This window comes from Salvelinus namaycush, chromosome 30 (genome assembly GCF_016432855.1).
Source record: "Salvelinus namaycush isolate Seneca chromosome 30, SaNama_1.0, whole genome shotgun sequence".
NCBI classification, from domain to species: Eukaryota; Metazoa; Chordata; class Actinopteri; order Salmoniformes; family Salmonidae; genus Salvelinus; species Salvelinus namaycush.
The window spans coordinates 17,779,922-17,805,857 of NC_052336.1; the positions used below are offsets into that span (position 1 = coordinate 17,779,922).

General features: G+C 43.9%; 2 protein-coding genes and 1 long non-coding RNA gene across 4 annotated transcripts; 2 read left to right on the forward strand and 1 right to left on the reverse strand.

Annotated features, from left to right (window-relative positions):
- Positions 1–782: 782 nt before the first annotated feature.
- Positions 783–2,077, forward strand: LOC120024879. Its single transcript, XR_005472955.1, has 3 exons — positions 783–968; positions 1,733–1,843; positions 2,012–2,077. It is a non-coding gene; the product is annotated as an uncharacterized LOC120024879 (long non-coding RNA).
- Positions 2,078–2,652: 575 nt separating this feature from the next.
- LOC120024878 (eukaryotic translation initiation factor 4 gamma 2-like) lies at positions 2,653–7,866 on the forward strand. 2 transcript variants are annotated; one of them, XM_038969218.1, is made up of 16 exons: positions 2,653–2,881; positions 2,999–3,065; positions 3,152–3,303; positions 3,386–3,496; positions 3,580–3,762; positions 3,856–3,991; positions 4,089–4,252; positions 4,366–4,467; positions 4,572–4,700; positions 4,798–4,902; positions 5,009–5,224; positions 5,325–5,583; positions 5,666–5,870; positions 5,985–6,193; positions 6,309–6,430; positions 6,579–7,866. In XM_038969218.1, the coding sequence occupies exons 1-16, from the start codon at positions 2,684–2,686 to the stop codon at positions 6,642–6,644; spliced, it is 2,424 nt and encodes an 807-aa protein (XP_038825146.1). In that variant the 5' UTR covers positions 2,653–2,683; the 3' UTR covers positions 6,645–7,866. The 2 variants fall into 2 exon arrangements, with proteins under 2 accessions (XP_038825146.1, XP_038825147.1); XM_038969219.1 differs by having other exon boundaries at positions 4,366–4,455.
- A 1,522-nt stretch (positions 7,867–9,388) lies between these two features.
- LOC120024997 (RNA polymerase-associated protein CTR9 homolog) lies at positions 9,389–18,769 on the reverse strand. Its single transcript, XM_038969411.1, has 22 exons — positions 18,622–18,769; positions 18,273–18,371; positions 17,229–17,468; positions 17,014–17,131; positions 16,832–16,921; positions 16,493–16,749; positions 16,291–16,398; positions 15,964–16,200; positions 15,627–15,845; positions 13,511–13,694; positions 13,146–13,420; positions 12,967–13,054; positions 12,677–12,825; positions 12,449–12,565; positions 12,009–12,154; positions 11,846–11,917; positions 11,507–11,642; positions 11,157–11,300; positions 10,887–11,011; positions 10,701–10,800; positions 10,495–10,601; positions 9,389–10,392 (listed from the first exon to the last, which is right to left on the reverse strand). The coding sequence occupies exons 1-22, from the start codon at positions 18,664–18,666 to the stop codon at positions 9,999–10,001; spliced, it is 3,450 nt and encodes a 1,149-aa protein (XP_038825339.1). The 5' UTR covers positions 18,667–18,769; the 3' UTR covers positions 9,389–9,998.
- Positions 18,770–25,936: the final 7,167 nt, after the last annotated feature.

Genomic DNA, 25,936 nt, shown 5'->3' on the forward strand with positions numbered 1-25,936 from the left:
ATGGACTTTGCAGTGTCCCAGAACTTTTTGGAGTTTGTGCTGCAGGATGCAAATTTCTGCTTGAAACAGCTAGCCTTTGCTTTCCTAACCGCCTGTGTATATTGGTTCCTAACTTCCCTGAAAGTTGCATATCGCGGGGGCTATTCGATGCTAATGCAGTACGCCACACGATGTTTTTGTGCTGGTCAAGGGCAGTCAGATCTGGAGTGAATCTGTTCCTGGTTCTAAATTTTTTGAATAGGGTATGCTTATTTAAGATTGTGAGGAAAGCACGTTTAAAGAATAACCAGGCATCTTCTACTGACGGAATGAGGTCAATATCCTTCCAGGATACCCGGGCCAGTACGATTAGAAAGGCCTGCTCGCTGAAGTGTTTTAGGGATTGTTTGACAGTGATGAGGGGTGGTCGTTTGACCGCAGACCCATTACGGATGAAAGCAATGAGGCAACGATCGCTGAGATCCTGGTGAAGACAGCAGAGGTGTATTTGGAGGGCAGGTTGGTTAAGATGATATCTATGAGGGTGCCCGTGTTTACGGATTTGGGGTTGTACCTTATATAAAAGGCTTTATAACAATTGAGAGAGAATGCAGTTTATGAATTCAGTCCAGGAATACAACACAAATACATAATGCGTGTATTTCCCCCAGTAAACTCACGTTACATTTTTTTATTTAGGGATTAAATAAATATATATATGTGGGTGATCTTGAGAGGGGAGTATTTGATTCTGTTTTACGTGTGATACAAAGGCTGGCAGCCCAGTAAATAAAGTCCCATCTACGCATGACGTACATTACAGTCATCATTCTTCTCACCGGTGCGAGGTCTGGTCCTGGAACACACTGCTTTTTATTTCAGTATTTCCAGTTAATTAACCACGACCAAACAGGGTCCTTCCTTCTTTATTTTTATTTCTCACATTTGGAAACCCCACAAGCTACAAAACTGACGTTCCTTCGGTGAAGGTATGATCGTTACATCTAGTCAGTATTTAACTTTAGGTTTGGCTAACTGGCCGTTTAACTGTTCTAAAATGGCTTCCGATTGTTAGCCTAGCTAGCTACTTGGCTAGCTAGCTTTCCAATGTGGCGTTTCCTGCGTATGCTAACTGGATAACAGTCTGTAATCTAACTAGCGTTTTAACTACAATTTATCACGTCACATTAGTAGAAGATGGAGTCTTTCCATTGGTAATATACTACTAATATTAAGCACTTGCACACAGAACCGGCATATTGTTATTTTCATGAAACATGATGGCAGCTACCTGGCTAGCTAATCAACTTTGTAAATGTTGATATCGTATCACAAGACAGCTGACAATAATGTTGAAAGTGATATGACTGCTTGCTAACTAGCTAGCCAGCTAACGTAGTTAACTAGTCCACCACAACCAACAGGCAGAGAGGAAATGATGAGCTAGTTACCGGTAATAATTAATTAGCTAGCTAGTTAGTTATCACTTAATAAACAGATCACTTTTGATCAAAACAGACATGGATGGCTAAACATGCCATGGATTCGGAATCTCAGCATTACAAAGTCCTTGCCATGTGTTTAGTTAGCTAAATGAGTCAGGCTACCAGTAGTTAGTTACTGGCCATTTACAACAAAGGATGTGTAGCGTTAGCTGCGAGTGAAGCTAGCCAGCTCTGTGCTTTAGCAGGAAGTGTATGCCATGCGTCAATTTATTAATTTACTTTGTACACTAAAAATGCATTTTCTTCAGGTCGCTTTTGCCTACCCCCACCCATTGAATATTATTATTTTCGGGAATTCATCGTTGTCAAGCCGCCAAAGTGGAGAGTGTGATTGCAGAAGGGGGTGCTTCTCGTTTCAGGTAAGATTGTAACTTGTTTCGGGCTAAATGCAATTTAGACCTCATAGGTCGTTGTTTCACTTCCTACTGATATCCCTCACATAGTGTAGACTAGATTATAGCTTTAGTAGTCCTAGCTATGTCATTTTGTTCACACTATTCTTCAAGTAAATCATATTTGTTCCACAGTGCTTCTTCGGGTGGGGGAGGAGGTCGGGGTGCCTCTCAGTACCATCCCAAGACTGTCGGCAACAGGTACTATTCAAGCCATTTTACCAAAACATAATGTTACTCCAAACAATCTTACTTCAGATGTCACTAATGCTGTTAATTGCAGCGAGTTCCTGGGGAAAGCCCCAGGATCTAGCGTTCAGAGATGGGTTCCTTCACGAAGCACTAGACGAGATGCCAATGCCTCCAATGAAAAAGAACGACATGATGCAATCTTCAGGAAAGTGAGAGGGTATGTAATCCCCTAATAAATTGTGGCTACACACATTAGATTCAAATAAAAATGTAATCTTGTAGGCTGTTTGCCAACTTGAATCTGGTTGCGCCTCATAGCTTTAAAAAAAAAAAAAAGCCACCAGAAATGACTGGCGCATTTGCAAGTCAGCAGATTTCAGTGAATGTGTGTTAGTGGTGCTATTTTCTAACACCAGATAATGCATTGTCTTCAGAATGCAGTATTTTTCATCTTTCCTGTTCTTTCCATCCTCAGCATACTTAATAAACTGACCCCTGAGAAGTTTGACAAGCTATGCCTTGAGCTCCTGAATGTGGGCGTAGATTCAAAACTCGTCCTAAAAGGAGTGATCTTGTTGGTAATTTAAAATCTATTTCTTAGCTCTGTGTGCATTAATGTTTATTATTGATCGAGTGGAAAACGGCTATATTGTTCAGTGTACATCACCCCATTTCAAACAGATTGTTGACAAAGCCCTCGAAGAGCCCAAGTATAGCTCGCTTTATGCACAGCTATGTCTGCGCTTGGCAGAGGACGCACCAAACTTTGACGGCCCATCGCCAGAGATCCAAACGTCACAAAAACAAAGCACCGTAAGCATCATTGTCATCCTCATCACAGATTGATTACTACTATTATAGACAATTGTATTATGTTTTTTTTCTTCTCCCCCATCTAATCTTTTCATTTGGAAACAATGTGTGTTGCAGACATTCAGGAGACTTTTGATTTCTAAGCTTCAAGATGAATTTGAGAACCGTGCCAGAAATGTTGAAAGTGAGTGAACATTTGAAAAAATTTGCCTATTTTCTGTGCCCTGTGTGGTTGATTGTGTTAACCTTTGCTCTTTTCTATTCCCTCAGTCTATGACAAACATGACAACCCTCTTACCTCTGAGGAAGAGGAGCAGCATGCCATTGCCAAGTTTAAGATGCTGGGCAATATCAAATTCATTGGGGAACTTGGCAAACTCGATCTTATCCATGAATCTATCCTTCATAAGTGCATCAAAACAGTAAGTCGAATACATCAGTACTGTTTTTACAATGTTAAACCATATGAAATGCATGTTAACTAATCTTTCGTCTTTATTTCAGCTTTTGGAAAAGAAGAAGAGAGTCCAACTTAAGGATATGGGGGAAGATTTGGAGTGCCTCTGTCAGATAATGAGAACAGTGGGGCCTAGACTCGATCATGAAAAGGCTAGGGTAAGCATATACTCTTGAGTCATTTTATTTAGTGTCTTAATATTATTTTCCGTTTGGGTGTGACTAATTTGTTTCTCTTGCAGTCTTTAATGGATCAGTACTTTGGCCGTATGAAATCCTTAATGAACAACAAGGACTTGCCGGCAAGGATTCGTTTCCTGGTGCAGGATTCAGTGGAGTTGCGAGAGAACAATTGGGTGGCTCGCAAAGCTTTTATCGATAATGGACCAAAGACGATTAACCAGATTCGTCAGGAAGCAGTAAAAGTTAGTTAACCATTCTTTATTAAGTGCAGCTAAATCTAATGAATCTGTAATGCCACGGTGTGTCTTAATACACGTCTGCTTTGTGTCTTGCAGGATTTGGGTGTTTTTATTCCACCAATGGCCCAGGGAATGAGGACTGACTTCTTTTTGGAGGGGCCCTTCATGCCTAGGTTGAAACTTGACAGGGAAACTCTTGGCGGGTTGGCGGATATGTTTGGACAGATGCCAGGTACATCCATGACTGACGCTCCTGAGTAGTTTGAATTTATTGCTGTCCATCTCGAGTCCTGTTGTCCAACGTTTAACATGTGTGTCCTGGCTACTAGGGAGTGGGATCGGCACAGGCCCTGGAGTGATTCAGGACCGGTATTCGCCTACCATGGGCCGTCACCGCACCAACCCACTCTTCAACGGCCACAGTGGGCACACAGCCCCTGCTACCCAGTCTCAGTTTGAGATGGGAGGCAAGCCCTTCATCAAATCTAACCAGGTGAAAGTTGCACCCTTTACTAAAAGCAGTAGCTTTTTAGTATTCTTGAACTGCTCAAATCTTGATGGATATGGCATTGCATCCAAAGTAATTTCAAAAAATTTCTCGGGCAGAATCCAATTTTCCAGAACCAGCAACAGCAGGCTCAGTCTAAGGACATGGCACCGCGTTTCATCAAGAAAGGATCGCTCAACGCTGATGAGGTACAACACCTGGTAGATACCCACTCTTTTAAACCACCGTTTGCACAGGCAACAAGCCAAAACACTTTAATGCAAAAGATGAGAACAATGCATAATACCCTCTATTCCCCTCTTAGATCAGCCTAAGGCCGGCACAGTCATTCCTTCTCAACACAAACCAAGTGCCAAAGTTGCAGCCGCAGATACCAACAATGATTCCTCCAAGTGTTCAACCTCCACGCACTCAAACGCCACCACTGGGACAGGTAAAGACAAACACGCATACCGCTTTTATAGCATTCAGCTGGAGTTGATGTGTATTTAAAGTCTGTGCCCACTCTAAACGGTCTTATCATTTCTCAGCCTCCTCTGCTTGGTCTGAAAACCAACCCTCCTCCAATTCAGGAAAAACCTCCAAAGACCACCAAGAAACCGCCTCCTGCAAAGGAAGAGTTGCTTAAGATGACCGTATGTTCCACTTTACAATCTCAAGGAACTCCTTGAAGTTATACTTTTTGCCCCATAGAAGAATTTCCGAAAGCTAACAGTCTTTGTCCATATTATATCTTATCAGGAGACCATAGTGACCGATTACCTGAACAGCAAAAACATTGATGAAGCTGTGAACGGTGTAAGAGAGATGAAGGCTCCCAAACACTTCCTGCCTGAGATGTTGAGCAAGATCGTGATCTGTTCTCTTGACTGTCCAGACGAAGACAAGGAGCATGCCAGCACCTTGATCCACACACTCCGCACAGAGGGCCTTGTTACTGGGGAGAGCTTCATGCGGGTCAGTCGGCCAGTCATGGCAAAGAGCTTTTGCTGTAAGATATCAAAGATTCTACTGTTCAGTGAATTTACTCACCACATGCCTTTGTACTTTTTTATAGGCTTTTCTCAGTGTTCTGGACCAGTGTCCCAAGATCGAAGTGGACATTCCTCTGGTGAAGTCCTACTTGGCCCAGTTTGCGGCGCGAGCCATCATCGCAGAGCTGGTGAGCATGGACGAGCTAGCCCACCCTCTGGAGAATGGCACCCACTTCCCCCTCTTCCTGCTTTGTCTGCAACAGACTGCCAAGCTGAAGGACCGTGAGTGGCTCACCGATCTATTCCAGCAAAGCAAGGTCAACATGCAGAAGATGCTGCCTGGTATGTCAACCTCTCCTAAACCCTTAGCCTAGAAAGCTCTATCAAGTTTTCACATTTGAACAAGATTGTTGTGATTTTGCAGAAATCGACCAAAACAAGGATCGCATGCTGGAGATCTTGGAGGGCAAAGGCCTGAGCTTCTTATTCCCACTCATGAAGCTGGAAAAGGAACTGCTGAAGCAGATCAAAGCAGACCCCTCTCCCCAGTGCATCTACAAGTGGATCAAGGACAACATCTCCCCTAAGCTCCACACCGACAAGGGCTTCGTCAACATCCTCATGACCAGGTATGGGGAAAGGGCTAATGCCCAACATTGCACAGTTCTGTGGTTATGCATCTTGGGATGCATGTTATTAAGACTAGGTCTAAATTCTGCTCACCCCCCCCCCCACCCCTTCAGTTTCTTGCAGTACATTGCCCAAGAGATAAATGCCAGTGAGGAAGAAGACCAGTTATCAGCCCCCACTAAAGAACAGCTGGACCAGGAGAAGCAGCTGCTGCTGGCCTTCAAGCCAGTGATGCAGAAGTTCCTGCATGATCACCAGGATCTGCAAGTCAGTGCCCTCTACGCACTGCAGGTCCACTGCAATGCTAGAACTTTCCCTAAAGGTATGTACAGGTCACAGGGTCAAATTATTACTTGGGTTAATTTTATGCAAGCACATTTGCCTAGAAGGGTTTTTGTTCAAACAGTTTTTTTAAAATATAGGTTTTATTTCTCTAGGAATGTTACTGCGCTATTTTGTCCACTTCTATGATATGGAAATCATTGAAGAAGAAGCCTTCCTTGCATGGAAAGAAGACATAACTCAAGAGTTTCCTGGGAAGGGGAAAGCATTATTCCAGGTAATTACATTTCTACTCCCAGACAATTTGTATTGCAACTCACACCATTGCAGGTGCATACTAAACTGGCTTTTTTATTAGACTAGAAATACACCACAGAAATGGGTAATGCATCTCTGTTTTGGCTCATGGTATGTTCCCTGTGAAGGTGAACCAGTGGCTGACCTGGCTGGAGACTGCTGAGGAAGAGGAGTCTGAGGAGGAAGCTGACTGAAGAACCAGCCAAAAGCCTGATGGTGCAAAAATGCTATTGATTTAATACGGCTTTTGTTTCCTTCCCTTCTTCCCTGTCCTGATATGCATACCTAACCACTGCAACACTTCATTCCGCTATTAAGTTTTTGGCCATGTTAAACCAATGCATGTTTTGTTTTCCCCCCCCCTTTTTGGCTCTTTTCTAGCGCTTAAGCGTAATAATGGTTTTCTATCTGTTTTAAGAGCCCCTTTTAAGATCAATGGTATCAGCTGCTTTGAATCTAGACTTCTGTTTTTCTTCAAGACAATTGAATTGCAAGGGCCTCGTTCCTGCTGCTGAATTCTATGCTTTTATTTTGTTGTTAACCAATTAGCAACACTAGAGATGCACTTTGCTCAACGTCATACATGAGTCGTTGCAATATTCACTCATCCCTTGATTGTTACAAAGAATCCTCAACTGTAATCCAATGGTTACCATAACATTAATGGTTTATATTTGCTTGTGTTTCTACCTCCTCATTATGGGCTTCATGTGTTGGGTTTGAATTGCTTAATGTCTCCATTTCAAGTGAAAACACTTAGTCAGGACTAATGCACAAGTCTGTAATAAAAAAACGGTTTTACTTGCACAATAATATCCTGATTGTAAGAATTCAAAATTGGACCTTTTTTTAAGTGCTTTTGTGGATGTATGGCACCACCTGGGAGAGATGAAATTATGCGGCCTTGTTAATTTATCAACCCCCATTGCTGTGTACCTCCCTTTGTATCTGTCAAACATTGTGATACTTTAATTTTCTTTACAGGGAACAACCAAACAATGGGTGAGTTGGTTTTGCATGGCTCAGTGCCCCAGGTGGGTGGCGATTTCACTTAAGGACCAATGGAATGGTCTAAACATTTGCAAACTAACCCACTTGGGGCATCGGGCCATGCAAAATGAACTCACATATGGTCTGTTCTCATGCAACAATTTTCAAACTACACAAGTGCAACGTTTCAATTGGTGAATAAAGTTAACTGTTTGCCATAATGTCTGATCCAGATATTTATTGATAGTTTTTATCATGATTTTAAAAAATGATCATCTCAATTTATTATGATCTAATGAAATCACGAGGTATACATCTGTACAGTACAACTTTCTATAAGTGTTACTGTAAGGTTCTGTAACTGCTAAGAATGTTCTTGTGTACCACTATTGCTTAACTTTCAAATAAATTTAAACACTGAGTTCACTTAGACTTGTCCTGTGTAATATTTCACTGAGATTCAGGTATGTAAATGTGAACCCAAGAGCAGCAACAGGCCATTTAATATGGTTTATAAAGTCCTGCAACTACTGTGTTAGTGCATAGTTGCTATATTTATCTCCCCAATGACCAAGGCAAGCTCTCAAACACTTCCTCTGTTTCTTGGTAGGACTACGAGGAATGCCCAACAATTACAGAAATTCCTGTTACCATGGAAGTTAACTGTTTAGATTTTTAAGGAGTTCTTGCCTTAATATAGCACATTGTCACACCATTATTTGTTGGACCATTCCTCCACTGAAGGGTTTTATTGCAATGGACTGATCCTTATGGAGAACACTTCAAGTGCCCACATGTGGTATGCATTTTGTAAGAAATTATGGTTAAGAGAAACTTACTTATTGAAGTAGGTCGCAAAGGACGGATGTGACGCAGCATGAAGTGGGTGGTTCAACCCCTGAATGCTGATTGGCCGACAGCTGTGGTATATGATCGTATACCACCGGTACGACAAAACATTTATTTTTAGTGCTCTAATTACATTGGTATCCAGTTTATAATAGCAATAAGGCACCTCTGGGTTTCGTGGTATATGGTCAATATACCACAGCTAAGGACTATCCAGGCAATCTGCGTTGCCACAATGCTTGGCCGTGGTATATTGGCCATATCACACCAACTTGGCCCTTATTGCTTAAATATAGTACTGTAGCATTTTTGCATGTCAGTAAGTGGTTGCAAGGGGAAGATAAGGCCCATTAGTAGCAGTTGTATGTTAATACAGTGTGTCCACCGCTAAATAAGGCACTGGATCAGTGTATTTAGTGGGCTGGGGGTATTCACCAGAATTGTGATGAGTTTTGCAATGCACTTTAGGCTATAGCCAAGGCCTAGATGTTCACTTTACTTCTATAGTCCCATTCCCTTATGAGCTTTTATTATTCTTAGTTTAAGCAGCCCATCTGCACTTTGAAAAGAGCTACACTGGTACCCATATTCAGAACCATGTTTAGGCTACCAACACAGTGACAACTGAGAAAACCTTCACAACAGGTGTCAAACTCATTCCATGGAGGGCTTAGTTTCTGTTTTTCCTTTTAATTAAGACCTAGACAACCAGGTGAGGGGAGTTCCTTACTAATCAAGTACGAGAGAGGAGCGAAAACCTGCAGATACTCCGCCCTCCGTGGAACGAGTTTGATAAGTGCTCTACAACATACGTTCTTCAGACAGGCTCGGTCAGCCCCGTCAGACATACCCTGATCTGGTGTTGTCAGTTCCAGAGGCTGGCCACAGACAGGACCTCTGGTCAAACATGCGTTTGCCTCATCCACCCCACTGTGGTACCTCCGGAATGGGGCCATGTATTTGGAGTCTCGATGTGTCTCAACTCTATGAATACATTTACAACTGCATCACCTAGGCGTGCCACCAGATTACTTAGCACTTCTTGTATCCATATAGAGGACCTTAATTTAAAAAAATGCACAAATATACATTTTCACTATTGAAGCTGAACTTGTAATATGGCATTTTATTCACCACAGCATGACTGACATGAGGTTTGCAAAAAATATTTTTTGGAATGGCAGAGGGCATGTTGATACACAGAACAAGGAAAATGCAGCCAAAACAATTACAACACATTTACCCCATAATCAGAAGATAAGTGTCAAGTTGTTTTCCAATGTCATACAAGCAGCTTCATCATCAGAAATAGAAAATAAACTAATATTTATTTTGTGTTTGTTTATTACTACATATAATTTGTCCCAACTCTGGGCCAATTTACTAATTTTCCGTGACGTCACCTCTTCCAATCATTTTAAGATATAAAATATATGGGTTACAGCTGTCAGACTACTTACAAGTCACATTTTCCATCCATCATCAACAAAACAAAAGGACATGAGGTACAGCATCAATGCAAAAGTCTCTACAGTCTGGTGACCAAAAACTAGTAAAGACAACCCACATTATGGGCTACAAAGCTACACTGCATGTGCTCAGTTCAATTTCATGGTACAAACCAAGACGGAACAAAAAACCTTTACAAAAATCAGTTTAAAAAATATATAAAATTCAGTAGGAAAAAAGTAAGTTCTGAGTTTGAAGCCTCAGTCACTGTCAGAGCCAGAGCCGTGGTTGGAGGCCTCGTTGGCAGAGCCCCCTGGTTCTGATCCGTTGTCGGAGCGGCGTGGGGAGCCCGCCGGAGAACCTGCTTCAGAGCCAGAGGCTGCGGCCGGTGAGCCTGGTCGGGACTCGTTCTCCGACCCAGAGCGGCTCCTCTTGCTCTCGTTATCAGACTGCTCTGAGTCAGACTGCTGCTGCACTCTCTTCCTCTTCACTGGACGGTCGCTGCCTGAGTCACTACCCGAGTTTCCGGAGCGTTGGGGGCTTCCAGCTTCGCTGCCAGAGCGGTTCCGGCCCGCGTCGGACTCACTGTCGGAGGCGATGCGCTTCTTGTGGCCGCCCTCGTTATCAGAGCCTGAACCACTGTCTCTGGGGTTTCTGGGTGGTCAACAGACAAAGAATTATGAATTAGTGGCACAAAACCCTTCGGAGTTGTATTTTCATGTAGCATTTCATGTACGAATGAGTTTATGCCCTCACCTGTCTTCAGCAATTTTCAGTCCATCCTCGTCTGATGAAGAGTCGGAGGATGAGATGATGGCCTTCGACTTGATCTTGCCTTTGAGAGATGGTGGCACAGGCTCGGCCTAGACAAGAACAGAACTGTTACATCTCTGGGCCTAAGGCCGGTCATTTGGGTTAAAAAATACCATTAGAAAGACAGTAACAAACTAGATTTAACTGACCTTTAGGATCTTCTTGCCGCCCGCTCTGGGTTTGCGTTGCTTTTTGGGCCGTGAGCCTCCTTCCTCATCATCACTGCCATCGTCACCCCCTTTGTTGGGTCTGAAATACACAGTCACAGTGCCACTCACACCAGGCCATTTTCCTACCAGTCACTACAAATAAAACACTTTCCACAGCAGTCTCACCTCCTCCTCTTCTTGCGGCCCTCCTCCTCACTCCCGCTGCCACCCTTCCTCTTCTTCCTCCTTCTCACTGGCAGGTCCTCATCAGAGCCATCGTTGACAAACTCATCAAAGTCCCCTTTCTTGCGCTGGGGAGAACGAAACAAGAACAATATATTCACACTGCACCCTAGAGCGTTTGAGATTCATATCGATCTGATGTGCCATGAGATAATCATTGATCAACCCAAACCTCCGCGTTGCACTAGCTGTTCTCGACACATTTACACTCACTCGGCCGCCACCTTTCTTCTTCTCTTTCCTTTCCTCCTTCATTCCATCGGCGAAGGAGAGCAGACCCTTGGTCTTCTCCACGTACATGGCTCTCTGCTCCAGCAGCTTCTTCTGATCCTCTTCCTGCTTGGTTCTCTTCTCCTCCTGGTGGTGCAGCAGGAAACAAGGTCAGTGGGTTAGTCACACTGTTATAAAGGAATATATTTACAGTGAACCAAAGAAACATGTTATTCAAGACATTCCAGCCTCAAGTAAGGTATGTTAACTTAAATTGCTTATCCATTATGGTTTACAAGTACAACATAGAAGGGATCAGGGACTTGTGGAGATGTGACATCCCATAGACAGACCTGTTCTTTATGCATCTGTTGGCGCAGGAAGTCCCTCTCCTGATCCTGCTTGGCCCGGATCTCCTTCTCCTCCTCGTCCTGCTTCCTGGCCCGAGCCACGTGGTACTGGGCCTGACTCAGCAGGTCAGAGCATTGCCTGCAACGACCCCCACACAAACACAGCTCACAATCCAGGCTTAACCCGACATCTGATGGCTGGGCTCAGCTGTCATCCCTCTAAATTCCTCTGAGGTGTGATCAGAATTTTGGCTAAGAGTGGTTCACTGATTTACTGAAGGCTATGAAGTAAGTACTGGCCTGCATTTGGATTTTAGAGGGGAGATATTTGTTCAAACTGACCTGGCCTCAGTGGAGGCAAGCACTAGGTCGAACCTCATCTTGTCACCTGCCTTGGCAAGGTAGCTGAAATACCTGAGACAAAAGAGAACAGAAAAGAGAAGATTAGGCTGAGAAAAGTGAAGGATTATTTTAGGAGAAGTGTTAAAGTGAGTTTAGGGTGTACCGGTGGGCCAGCTCCAGCTCTTTGACAGCACTGAGTACAGCCTTTAGGTTACTCTTCTCATCCTTCAGTACCAGAGTGGCCAGCCTCTGCAGCACCAGGGCCACGTTGAACATCAGCACCGTGTCACTGGGGGCCACGTGACGTGCCTGGGGACACAGCCAGCCACATCAGTGAGTAACAGGTAGGGTTGCAAAATTCCGGGAACTTTCAATAAATTCCCTAGTTTCCCAGAAAGGATCCTGAAACTCCTGTTTATTCCCTTCTGATCCCAGGAATCCTCCAACCGGGATGTCGGGAGAAAAAAAAAAGTTCACAACTCTAGTAACAGGACACTCACACAAGGGTCACCCTGCTTTCACATAAACAAGCTCAGGGAAATGAATCCCAGCCATAGAGTTACTAAAAGGAATGAGAGACGCCTCGTTTCACACAAATCTCACCTTCAGCAGAGTCTGTTTGCACTCCTGGAGTTTCCCGCATTTGAAGAGTGCCCGAGCCAGGTACAGCAGCACCTCAGTGTTCTGATGCTTGTAGAATTTCTTCAGACAGTTCTCGTACTAAACGCCACAAAGAGTGGATAAGACATTTTAATAGAACTCCTCAAGTTAAAAAAATAGGAATAGAAAAAAAACCTGCAGTGTGTACTATGAGCCAGTACAGAGCCTTACCATCTGCACAGCGCTGATGTACTGTTTCTGTTCCACGTAGATGTGGGCCAGGTTGAGCCAGACGTCACTGATATCAGCTGTGGCCTCTCTCACCTGGGCAAACACGTCACGGGCCTCTCGGTAGTAGCCCTTATGGGCCAGGACGGCACCTGGACAGACAAGACGGCAAACTCTGAGGTATTTACATGCTAATAGTTATCTGAGGTAAATACATGCTTATAGTTAAACACAGTCAAGTCTGAGTATTAAGCATTTATGTGAATACAATGAGTGAGAGAAGGCCAACAAACCTATGCCGTTGGCAGCGTAAAGGTTCTTGGAGTCGTTTCGTAGGACCTGTTTGTAAATGGCCAGGGCTCGATCCTGATGTCTCTTTTCCTGAGGGACACAACCACAGACAAATGATGAAGGCACTGTTTCTGACAGTGATGATTTTCATGGCTCCACATCAACTGATATTCTGCCATACCTTCTCCCGGTCCCTGGTGGGCTGGTGCAGGGTCTGGAGCCACACGTTGCCCAGGGCCAGCATGGAGTAGGTGTCGTTCTGAGTGGACGGCTGCTTGAGGATACGCTCAAACTTCTTCTGACCCGGACCCCACTCCTGCTTGGCCAAGTGGAGATTCCCGATCAGGGACCAGGCGTCTGGGTGATCCTGATTAATCTGCAGAGCCTCTTTGAACCAGTCGGAAGCTTCATAGAAGTTTCCTTTGTCACGAGCCATTGCGCCAAGTCGCAGGTAACCTGCAAGCAACAACAAAGGACCAATTGATACGCACACACCCTAAGGAGACAGACATTAACCAAAAAGTATAGTGTGTCTTCAGTGCTTACAGTCGACGTAGTTGGGATGTTCCCTCAGGATGTTCTTGTAGAGTTTCTCCGCCTCGTGGAATTCGCACATGGCCTCGTAGAGCCTGGCTAGGTTGTAAGAGGTGGTGACAGAGATAGCGTTGTAGTAATGCTCGTCATGCTCTCCCTCAGCTTTGGCCCGCTCCAAAGAGGCCAGGAAGTATTTCTAAACATGGACAGACAGAACAAACCCCTGAAATCTATTTATAGCTCTGTTGTGTCTACTAGGGTTGGGCGATGTCTGGAATGACACATCGTCCTGTCCAAACATCATTGATATACGATTGTATTGTAAAAAATAAAAAAATCTGGGGGGGGTATGCGTTGCGCAAGGAGGGGTCAGTCAATTGGCGGGAAGAAGGCACTATAAAGGACACATTGCTAGGCCTGAACAGTGTAAAGCCTAGTTATTTATCTAGTCTAAGCTGTAGAACGATTTACAAAATTGGTAGAGCTATGTTTCTCTTGTTCATAAAAATACTCCGATACGAGTTAAAAACGAATATTATAGCCGTATCAAGTGTAGTCTATTGTCATTTCATTAGGCTACTTTCTGACAGTTTAAGAAAAAAATTAAAAAGGCGCGATGGGATTTCACTATAGTACCGTCTGCCGTATGCTAAAACAGAAAGAAAAAAAACTATGGCTCCTTGGTGGGAAAGAAAAGCTCGTCTTCGCCTGTTTGGCAGTTCTTTGGTTTCAGGCCGAATGATAAAGGTGAACCAGCAGACCTGACCAAAGTCACTTTCAGAATACGTAAAAAGACAATCAGGGCAAAGGATCGACAGACTACAAACCTCTGTCAACATTTACAAGTCCATCATCCTGCTGAGTTCGCTACTCTGGGGCAGAAAAGTTGAACATGCTGGTGTTCCTTGCCAGAAACCATTAGCTAGAAAAAAACAAAAACGAATGGTTCCTAATTGTACTTTTTTTGTTTAATTTTAAAATGTAGCCTATATTCAAATCCAGATGCATCTTACTCAAATGACATATTCTAGCCTATAGGCTATCAAAGCTTGAAATACTTTTTTGCACTTGTTTAGGCTACTTTATTTATTTTGTAGGCCTATATTTAGGATTTGTACAGTTTGATAGGCAAGAGGCATATCCTAATTAGCTTATGCTAAAAACGAATAGGCCTATGTTCATTCATTAAGTGTCATAAAGACTGTTAAATAATAATTTGCTTTATCTAATTGTATATTTAGGATTTTTACAGGTCGATAGGCAAAAGGCATAGCCTAAGGATAATAGGCCTATTTGTTTTTAGCCTAAACCAATGTTCATTCATCTGCGATAAAGAATGTTAGGCTAAATAATCATTTGTTTTATCTGATTGTTGTTGACAATTTATTTAACCCACACTTTGGTCAAGTAAAGCAGAAACGTACCAGGTTTGTTTATACTTCCTATTCGATTAGTCCATCTTGAAATTGTTTGTTCTCTCCCTCATTATTACTATGGTTTTATTTAGGCTAGTCACAAACAACAGATGGAACTCTGCTACACCTATAGATTCATTCCATGGTTGATCATGAAAGAGTAGGATATGCCTAGGCCAACAAGTCACGTTAAAATTGAATGGGGATTGGGGAGGAAAAGGGAAACTAATGTTTAAAACAATAAGCCTGACAACAGAATGCGTGATGCCAAAGGCCTATGATCATCCGACATTGTTGGGGGGAAAAAACACATTAGGCCCCATCTGACATTTTGCGCTGCTTTGGTGCTCTCTGCTCGATCAATAATCTACATTGTTCTCTTGCATTATGTTAATAGTCTAACTACCTCATATGTATTGAACATTTAGGCTATGGCAAATAGGGAACGGGCTATTCGGCATGTCGCCTTGCTGTGTGCTCTCTGCGCTGCTTTGTTCTGCGCTGCCAGTCTCCAGGGGTGCAGTCAAATTCAAATATGCTAGACCATCGTGTGACATCACGATGTCGTCACTATCGACAATGGCTGTCAAACATCAAACACAAAGGCAAGTTACGAAACTACAAATAGCCATTCGAGTAGTTACTGAATTCATTGCTACAACATGTAATGTCTAATTCTAGTCAGGCAGCTCTGCCATCCTCCTAAACTGTACCTTGGCCTCTCCCAGGTTCCCCAGTCTGAAGTGGAGAGCCCCCAGGTTGTTAAGGATCTCAGGGGGGACGTCAGCCTGGACCTTCTCCTGCAGAATGCGGGTGGCCGTGCCGTAGGCAGAGAGGGCGCCCTGGATGTCGGTCTGCTCCAGGATCTGGGCCAGCTCGATCCAGGCCTCCACGTCATCAGGGTACTGCTCGGTCACCTTTTTCAGATGACCCTGCAGAATACAAAGACATTACATGTTATTGATTTTAGCAATAGTGCTGATTGACATCTACAGAGTTACAAGTGAATACTTCATGTGAGGTTCACCTTCGCATAGTTATTTTACTTACTTTTGCAATGTCTCTCTTTTCCTGATCATCTGAAGTAGCATAAAGAGAGCCCAGGATCTTCATGGTTTCATAGTTGTTGGGGTAGGCCTTTAGGACCTTCTCAAAACACTGGGCTGCATTCTCCTTGTCTCTACGGTACACGTACATCTGCCCCAGGCCAAAGAAAGGCAGCACAAAGGTAGACGAGGCAAATTGGGTGGCCTGGTAGTAGTACTGGAAGGCCTGGTCATAGTCCTCCTGAAACACACAAGAAGGAGAGATGTAATGCCCATTCAATTAGAAAAGCAAGAGTCTTCCCGAAAAATAAGCTGAGGCCTTAGCGTTTACCTGTACATGAAAGGAGCGGGCCAACTGGTAGCAGCTCTCAGCCTGCATCGCTTCCACCTCTGTGTTGTGAAAGGCATGGAGAGCCAGGTGCTGCACTTTACTGTAGTCCTGAAAATAAGAAAGTACATCAATGTGAATGATAAACGATGCTCAGGTCAAGACATGCTACTATATACCAGGAATAGGATGACCACCCTCTCACCTTTTTGAAGAAGAAGTGGTTAGCCAGGTGATTGAGCACCATGGGGTTGCTGGGGTCAATGGTGTAGGCTCTGGAGAGAAGCTGCACTCCATTCTTGATGGAGTCGGGCTCCTTGCTGTTGAGCTCCAGCACAGCCAAGCCCACAAGGGCTCCCACACACTTCGAGTTGAGCTCCAGGGCCCGGCCAAAGGCCAGACGGGCCTTCTCCAGCTTACTGAGCTTGACAAAGCAGTGGCCCATCCCCAGCCTCACCTCGGCTGGTAAGAGAAATAGTGATGGTATATTAGGAGACACCAGGGATATTATTTATAATATGACAGGTGTAAGTGAAATGCTTACCAGGACATCCAGGGTTTGTGCGTAGAGCCTTCTTGTAGTAGGCCAGTGCTCCCCTGTAATCCTTCTTATTGAAGGAGATGCAAGCTTTACCTGTTGAAATAAAATGTATAGTGGTTAGGCCCCATTTGGAAGTGAACCTTTGTGGTTGTAATGGTAGATCTTTCCCTTTGTGTTTTACTTACCAAGTAGAGCAGGGATGTTATTGGTGGACTGGTTCAAGACAAAGTGGAACTGAGCGTCAGCCTGGTCCATTTTGTCCCCCTCCAGCAGGCAGAAACAGGCTCTTCCCAACAAGTGGTTCTGTTACAAACAAATAGATTACTCTTGGTTATGATTTTTTGTGTTGGGGAAATTAACTTTCACATTACCCAATAAATTGTTAAGCTGATTATCTTACCTGGTCGTACATGATGATCTTGTCTGCCATGGTGTAGAGCAGGGTGGCCTGAGTGATGAGCTCCTTCTTGGCATCTTTGTTCTTCTCTTTACGTGCCTGCTGGACATAGTAGGCTGCCAAGGTGTCCAGACAGGTCATCTGGTCCTTCTCATGGTCTCTGTAGTCCAGGTTCCCATCGATACGGGCCGCCTCCAGCAGCTTGACAAAGTCCTCCGTCTTCGTCTGTTTGTAATACTCCAGCTAAAAGAAAAATATGTTTTTGTTTATTTTGGTGACAAACAATCCATGAACAAACCATCAGTCAGTGGGAATGCAACTACATAACTCACCAGGGAGGATAGCCCATTTCCTGGACCAGAGTTCTGTATAACATTTAGACACCGTGGGAGATATTTACCAACACGTACCTTTTTTGGCAACACTTTTCCCATGTTGGAGAGTATATCCGTGGTTGGTGGACAGTTCTGATAAGGAAATTGTTGTTTGTGTCGCCGGACTGTGCCCAGGAAGTTATTACATTAAATTGTTAGCTGCTACCACCCCCCTCCAAATCAAAACATTCCATGTTTTGTCTCGCTTGTGTGTTTCACACCTGTTTGTCTAGCTAATCAGCCTCACGATTGGGCAGCATGTTGCTGCAGACGGGTAGTAGAACAGTGTCTGTGCACGCAAACATTGACATCCATGTTTGGTTTTGACTTGGTAGCCTCTAACAGCATCCTTCGGCGATGCAGACGACAATTTCCTAATCAAAACCGTCCACGGATATACTCTCCAACATAGGAAGTGTCTCCAAACATGCACAGGTCAGCAAATATCTCACACGCCTCTCCAATGGTATGCCATAAGATGGATTGTTACTGTTAAAATAACTGTACATGGCGGCAAGCCTGCAGGGAGGAGTTACAGGTAACAGTAGAAATTACAATCTAACTGTATTTGATGCATCACTCATACAGAGTAATATGTGCAACTGTCATTTCAACCATTTCATTTTTTAAGGCTTGAATTAATTCTCATACCAGTCTATGTATTCATACTTACAGCAAGAGCAATCCATATGTGCAACTGTGTATGCTCCTGTTTCAGGATACTGATGACCTCATCTCCTTCTGGCAGCTGGTCGAAATCAAGCTCAATAACCTGCAGAACAAATGTCTATGTAAACACCAGTTCGTACACATACAACATGACATGTGGCCTTTAACCTATGGCTAAACAGCTTGATCAGAAAGGCTAAGCTACTTTGTGGCTGCATTTACTAGTTAGCTTACTGTTGTCAGCGATCTGGCTGACATTAGTCAACAAGCACAGGGCAATACTACGTTAGCTAACGTTAGTAGGCTAGCTGTAGCAATCCACGGTCAAACAAAGCAGCGTAGCTAGTCCTTACCTCGTCGGTGTCCCGTAAGGGGATTTCAATTGATCCCCGAGACATCTTGGGTGATGGAAATCCACGTCCCTACACCAATATATTCCCAAAATTTGTTCAGCTGTCGCCGCGGTCTCGAGGATCTGGCTCCACTTCCGCTCTAGAACAAATACATGGATGTTCACAAAACAATGTCCGGGTAGGACAGCGAGCGAATGGTGGGAATAAAATGACCCACTGGTGCAATACCGGTAGCAAATAAAAATGTCCCCCTGACTAATCCAGCTGTTGTTCTCTCTCTTCTTGGCAGCCCAAACTTCTTTCAACTGAAAGAAAAACATTCTGTATTTTCACAGTAGTCTTTGTTGTATTTTCAAAAGTAGTAGGTCTATTTGTTGTTTAGAAACCTGTAAATGTTTGTTAATAATAAAATGTGTTGTGTTCACTATTTTACCATGCGCAAAGTAGGGAACTAGAATGTGTACATTATGTAGTGCGCCAGTATGCCTTTCAATTCAAGCTCCATAGTGGTCGTGTTCGAGAACATCAAAACCGTACTGTATCATGGGCACATTGTGACTAACTGATCTACAAATAATAAAAGACAAGAAAGGGAAGGAAAGACAGGACAATCAATCAAAATTGATTGGTTGATTGATGATTGATTAAGGGAGGGGAAAATAACACAATAATAAAAGCTGTTATAATTGTGATAATCCTCTGTGGTGTGTTTCTGTGACCTGTGCCCAGTTCTTCATTGACCCTGCCCTATCCTAAAGAATCTGATTGCTACTGGTGATTTCCTATTGGTTTATACAGGAGATGTTATGCAGATGATCTAGAATCATTTGATATGTTAATAAACTGACTAATGTTAATTCAAAAAGTCCATTAACTGAGTTATTGTTTGCTGGCCTGAGCCAGCAATTGGTGGAGCTGAGGGGAGGGGGTGGGGGTGTCAGCTGGTTTTGATGTGTGGCAGTGAAGGATCAAAACAGGCAAAGGCTACACTCACTGAAGAGCATCTTCAGCGTTTCCCACTGCAAACTGGCAGCAATAGAGCTGTCTAAAATTAGTGTGTGTTTTTGACCAGCTTGTGTGATGAGATGTAGCTAGTTGTTATACGTTTTCATATGCACATTTTCTGCCGCTTTCAAAGGAATATTCCTCAACTGGGAGGTAAGACATTATTTTTTTGTATTCTCACCGCTTTCTAACATATCTAACATTCTTAGGGTAAGTATATATGTCTTGTATAACTTCATAATGCAATCTTGATTAATTAATAACTGTAAATATCTAACGTAGGCTACTTGACATCTAGTAAGCTTAGACAACCGCTCTCTGTTTTGTTATATAATGTTTCCACTGTCTTTCTTTGCTTCGTGTGCTGTTGACTGACCTGCAGTTTCAGTTACATGACTGTCACAAATCTAGTCCCTGTTTAGGTTAAAGTTCTGAGTGGTCATTCCTTTCTCTTGCCCAGGGACCCAAAAGGAAAAAACTCCTGAGTTCAGGAAACATAAGTTAACAAAAGAACATTCCCATTCTAACTGGCTCTTAATACATTACTGTGCATGTAAGTATGGTATTATATGCATATAATGCACTTCTACAGAGATAGAATAGTCCTTACCAAGCTAACTCAGACTTTCTGCCCACAATCAAATAGAAATATTTGATATTTTACTTACAAAAACAACACTTCAATTCTAACAATTTCTTCTAACTCAAAATTCAGACTTTTTCAGACTAATTTGTAAACCACTATGACAAGTATCTTATATGCATTGTCATATTTTTCTTTATACAGAGAGATGTTATGGCCTCGGAGAACTTACTGAATGGAGATCAGAGCTTTCATGGGGAACAATCTGAATCTAATCTTCTGAGGAGCCAGGGTGAGAACCATGAAAGCAGCAGGCCATCAACTCAGACCAGGCCGATGAGCGAGGACAGAAGGGGATACATAGCACCAGCTCTCTCAAGGGACTCTGGGGTTAGCTCCATAGACCATCACCAGGTGCCGGAAAGCAATGAAAGTAAGCATTGATATTAATATTGACGTATTGTCAATGGCATAAAACATTATCATAATACAGAACATCTTGATAACCAGGCATTTATTTTTTCAGAGCAGTAAACAGAATGCTTTTATTTTTAAAGATGTGTATAGACATCTAAGTTTAAAACTACTTTCACCACTGCACTTTGACTTCTGCTTTCGCTTATTTGAAGTTGTACATGACAAAGCGTAATGGATGTTTTAGTGTGGAGCAGCTATGGACCAGAGGATTCTACTGAAGAAACCGTGGACACAAGAACATTTTCTGAGGAAGAGCTTCTTGATATAACATTTGAGGCATGCAATACCGCTGGCACAGGTACAAATCACCTCTTGTAATAACAGCTGCACATTAGTCTTCTCTTTGTGTACTGGCATGCTTCCTAAGTCTTTGTTCTCCATAGGAGAGGTTCTGGTCTCCACGATCATGCAGTACCTGCAGACGATGACTAGCCAGAGCCCAGAACAGGACAGGCTGAATGCTTTGAATCGTATGCTGGACCCTGAGTGCCGGGACCCCGCTATGAGCAGGGCCAAATTCCAATCCACCATGAGGGAGTGGATTGCCCAGTGCAGCCAGGATGGGTAAAGAAAAAACCTTCAGACAGCTAACTGCTATAGAATGTTCATCTGCAGCAGGCTTATAATCAACAATATCCCTCAGAAGTTTTGCCACTAAAAATGACTGAAATTTGTAGTTGATTGCATCTGTTTGTGTGATTTATTTTGATAAAACATTGGTAAGCTTGCTAATCTGCTGTGTACCTATAATTGGAGACTAATGATTGTTTGTATCTTTCAGCATGCATGAGGACGACAAACATATTTCAGGGGAAACCCCTTGTAAAGTGTCTATAAATGGTAAGGTTTTGCTCTTGTAGGCAGCCTGGAAATCCGTCTCAGATTACAGTGCAGCACTGATTGTGTTGTTCTTTCAGGGATGGATTTCTCAGGTCCTGAGATCAAAACTGCCTTCTCAGAAGGAGAACAGTGTTATTGGTAAGTTATTCAGCTTTCTCAGTCACTCATGATTTGACTCTTTCTATGCAGTACTATTTCTGTATTCTACTGTACTCAACTAGCTTCCAGTCGAAGCTCGCATTGGCCCTCCCACCCCTACGGGAGTGCATCTCCCGCTCAGCCCAGTCCAAGCTCTTCTCTGTCCTAGCACCCCAGTGGTGGAACTAGCTTCCCCCTGAAGCTAGGACTGCAGAGTCCCTGCCCATCTTCCGAAAACATCTGAAAGCCTGCCTCTTCAAACAGTACCCCCCCCCCCCCCCCCCCCCCCCCCCCCGCCAATTTAAAAAAATGACACACACACACACACACACACCTTCTAGCTCTGACTCTACTGACAGCTATATTATTGGGGAAAATTTTACTTTCTATGCCTGTGAGATGTGGTTGTCCCACTGTGATAAGTGGTTGTCCCTCTATCTCAAGATTAATGTACTAACTGTAAGTCACTCTGGATAAGAGCGTCTGCTAAAATACTAAAATTTAAAATGTAAATGTATTAATGCTATAAATCTGACTTCTCCTTTGGCTCTAGTGACTCCAGGGAGTTGCTGGCCACTGTGTCTGAGCTGAAGCATGCGCACCGTAGAATGAGTAAGCAGAACAACAGCCTGTTGAGGACTGTATCGCAGTGTGAGGACACCAACCTGCAGCTCACAGTGGAGATCACTGAACTAAGTGCCAAGCTGGCCAGGTACTGTCTGTGAGAATGGAGCAATATATTGTTTTGATATGTTGGAACATTATATGGATTCATTATTGCAAGGCATGGTAGTTCTGATGATTTACTGTTGTATAACTGTCTGTGTGACATCCCCAGTGCCCAGCGGTCAGCAAGGAGAACCAGGTCCCTTGTAGAGGAGCTGGAGGAGGCCAGGAGAGCCCTGAGGGAGGCAAAGGAGAGAGCCAGCCAAGCCCAGGCTAGCAGCTGCAAACTGGTACTGCATTCAGCTCTTAGCAGGAAATGACATATAAGGAAATGACATACAAATGGCTTAGGCCAGAGTGTGAATCATTTTATTGGAATGTATACATTTCCATGTACATTGCACCTTTTTTTTTATTTTAGAGCAAAGAATGTGACTGTCTGAAAGCACACATTAAAGTGCTTGAAGACAAGGTAACTTTGATCTTTATTATTATTTTATAATGTATGTACAACGTTTGTCATGCCACAAACTGTACATTATATGTGTGTGACACAATCCCTTTAATATCTGCAGAATGAACAACTCACACTCGAGGGGACTTGTTCTGAAGATTGTCTCAACAAATTGAGGAAGGTTAATGCTGAGATGAGGGTAAGAACTGTTGGCCAGAACATCTCTGTCTATCACTGAGATAAGAGTGCAGTAATGGAGATCCTCTCATTTGTTTTGCAGGAGGAACTTGAAGAGACCCTTGTCATGCTGGCTGTAAGAGACAGGGAACTCACTAAGGTTAGTATACCATACCGTCACACATAGACAGTTCATTCTCTGTTTTACAATGACTGCATTGGTAGATTTGTCTTTTTTCTCTGTTTCTTTCCAGAAAGACATACTGATGGATAAGCTGAAGAACTCTCATCTGGAGAACCATAGAATCATTGAGGTATCTTCATAATAACATTCATCATTTCAACTGCCTGTAGTTATGCCTGTGCACTAGCAGAAAGTAGCTCTGATTGTTTTTTCCCTGTAATTGAAGGGGCTACAGTCAGAGTTTATGCATTTATCAGAGCATTCCCAGCAAGCTCTTTTGAGGTAAGTGCTGTCAATCATTTCTATGTCCATATGCTACTCGTCATTGTTTTTGTTACCAACATCTCACCCAACAGCTGTTCAGGTGACATATTTGTTGGAGCTCATTCGTTACTGAGAATGTATGTGAGTGACATCATCACAATGGGACATGCTAGGGGTCAGTGGGGTCAGTGTGTTTAACCTGGTGGTGTGCTGCTGTAATTCATAGGTTTGACATGCACTGTAGCAGTCCACCAGGTTTCCAGGGAAGGAGTGGAGGTGTTCCTAACCACCGATCGCTGCATGCTGAGATCCAGGACATTCAGCAGGTGACAAAGGCTTTAGTTCTGCAGTTGGTTATCAAAAGCCCTATCGCGTTACTATAGGTTTATTATAACAATGTATTTCCCTCAGCAACGTGTGGTTCTGGAGGAGACGACTGGTCCAATATGTGGGGTTCGGTCCCCTCACACTCAGAGGGACGATATCCAAAACATAATTCACAGGATCAAGTCTGCTGAGCTGACCCACCTTCTCCACGCACACTACCCAGAGAGGGTGAGAACTCACACACACTCGCGCACACACTCGCAAGCATGCACACACACACACACACACACATAAATACTAACACTGACTTCTCCTGTGTCTCTTGTATGGTAAAAGTGTAGGAAGCTGTTTTGAGGGTCTGATGTCTGTTCAATCACTCAGGATTCTGTTGGCGGTTGTGCTGTTGAGACCCTGGAGAGGCCATATCCCCACAGCCAGCAGCCACAGCCTAGCATCAAGCAGCAGCTGGTTAATGTGTATGTGAGTTTTTATCCCCTTCTCTCTTCTGTTGTGATTACTGACATAATAAAAGTACGACAATGGTTGCATTTATTGAAACCCATTCTGATAATAAAAAAGAAAGCCCTGTGTTGCTACTTGCCTGAGCAATTATATGGACTACTATTATGTCATCTGCAGTAGTTACTGGCTTTCTGTCTAAGATGTTAGAGATAAGTGCAGTTTTAGGATCCTCGGTTGCTTCAAGATGTAACAATGTGTGAGTGAGTTGTTTATAAAGTCCAGGCTGTTCTTCCAGACTGAAGGAACTGGACCTGCAGACTACTCTGTGGGAGGAGAGAGAGGAGAAGGTGGCGGAACAGCGGAGGCTACGGGAGCAGCAGGAACAGAAGCAGAAGCCCCAGGCCAAGAGGGCAGCTGTGGTGAACTGGTGGAGAACCCTTAAGGTGGAGGGGAGTAGGACCAAGGCCAAGCTGGAAGACACCCTGACCCAGCCCAGCCAGGTCCTCACTGAGACAGAGTCCAAGCTCCAACAGGCAGAGCACACCATCACAAAGATTAGGGAACAGGTATGCCACCTTGAGGCGGCTTTGAGAACTGCCCAGGAGGGCGTAGCTGAGCACAAAAACATTCAGGACAGGGTGGGAGTTCTTCACAAGGACAAGGAGACCAACACGGTGAGAGAGGGACCTGGCTGGACTGGGGAGGAGGCATCAAAGGAGCGTAAGGACGTGGCTGTGGCTACAGACCCTGTGGAGGACCCAGGTAGATCAGAGAAGGTAGCAGCCCAGCTTGTGACCTCAGAGGGTCTGCTGGTGACCCTCAGGAGGATGGAGGCCATGGTCAGCAGTGCCCTGGAGGCAGCTGAACTGGTTAGGGAGAGTCAGCGAAGGGTCAGCCAGGTCAAGGAGAGGATGGAGAGCATCACTCAGAAGATGGAGGAAGCTCTGAGCAGAGCAGCGGACACAGAGGGTCAGCTCAGTGCCCTGGAGGCCAGGGTCACAGCCAAACCTCAGGTCAGTTTGCATAGTCTTTTCTGTGTATTACAAGAATAGTGAGCTCAAATAAGCCCTGACAGTAAAAGTTTAGAATTTTCATTAATGTGCATTTTGAATATGCAGCCCCACATATATGCTCACATGTCTGCTTTTGCAATGATTACCAATGATATACTAGGCTGTGTTTATTTTCCTCCTGTAAAACTCTTAAAAGTTATTTACAGCTGTTTCATTTGCATTTCCTCTCTCTCTTCTGTTCCGAAGTTGCCAGGTCCTGTAGGGCAGACAGCCCAGCCTGATGTTGATGCTGTAGGCAGAGACAGACCCAGGAACCCCTCTCCACCAGAGCCGGTGACCGAAAGCTACAGCACGTCTCGATGGCCCCTTATAAGCGGTATGATGAGACTACTACTACTGAAATACAGGGCAAACACAGCATTTGTATGTCACTGACTGTATTAATTAGCCTACTCTACTGTAAGAGGAGAAACACAGAGGGAAACAAATTCGTTAGCCACTTTCCTTTTTATTAGTAATCGCTGGGGATGCTACTGAAATAGACCCAGCAGACTGTAACGTACACAAAGCAGCTGGCGCAGAGAGGCTGAAGGCCCCTTGGTGAGTGTCACTCATCATGAAGGGTTTACTGTGACCATCATGGGCCTTGCCCTTGTTTTCTGTGTCTCAGGAGCCCAAGCCCTATTATCTGGGGAGGAATAGACGAAGCCCCTCAGTAGAAACAC

Excerpts from the sequence above, each read along its gene's own strand:
- LOC120024878 (XM_038969218.1), top strand. The coding sequence starts at position 2,684 with ATGTTTATTATTGATCGAGTGGAAAACGGCTATATTGTTCAGTGTACA. Across the intron at positions 3,763-3,855 it reads TTCGTCAGGAAGCAGTAAAA|GATTTGGGTGTTTTTATTCC; the intron begins GTTAGTTAACCA and ends TGTGTCTTGCAG. Across the intron at positions 3,992-4,088 it reads TATGTTTGGACAGATGCCAG|GGAGTGGGATCGGCACAGGC; the intron begins GTACATCCATGA and ends CCTGGCTACTAG.
- LOC120024997 (XM_038969411.1), bottom strand. The coding sequence starts at position 18,666 with ATGTCTCGGGGATCAATTGAAATCCCCTTACGGGACACCGACGAG. Across the intron at positions 16,922-17,013 it reads TAACATCCCTGCTCTACTTG|GTAAAGCTTGCATCTCCTTC; the intron begins GTAAGTAAAACA and ends TTATTTCAACAG. Across the intron at positions 10,801-10,886 it reads GGCCGCAAGAAGAGGAGGAG|ACCCAACAAAGGGGGTGACG; the intron begins GTGAGACTGCTG and ends TGTGTATTTCAG.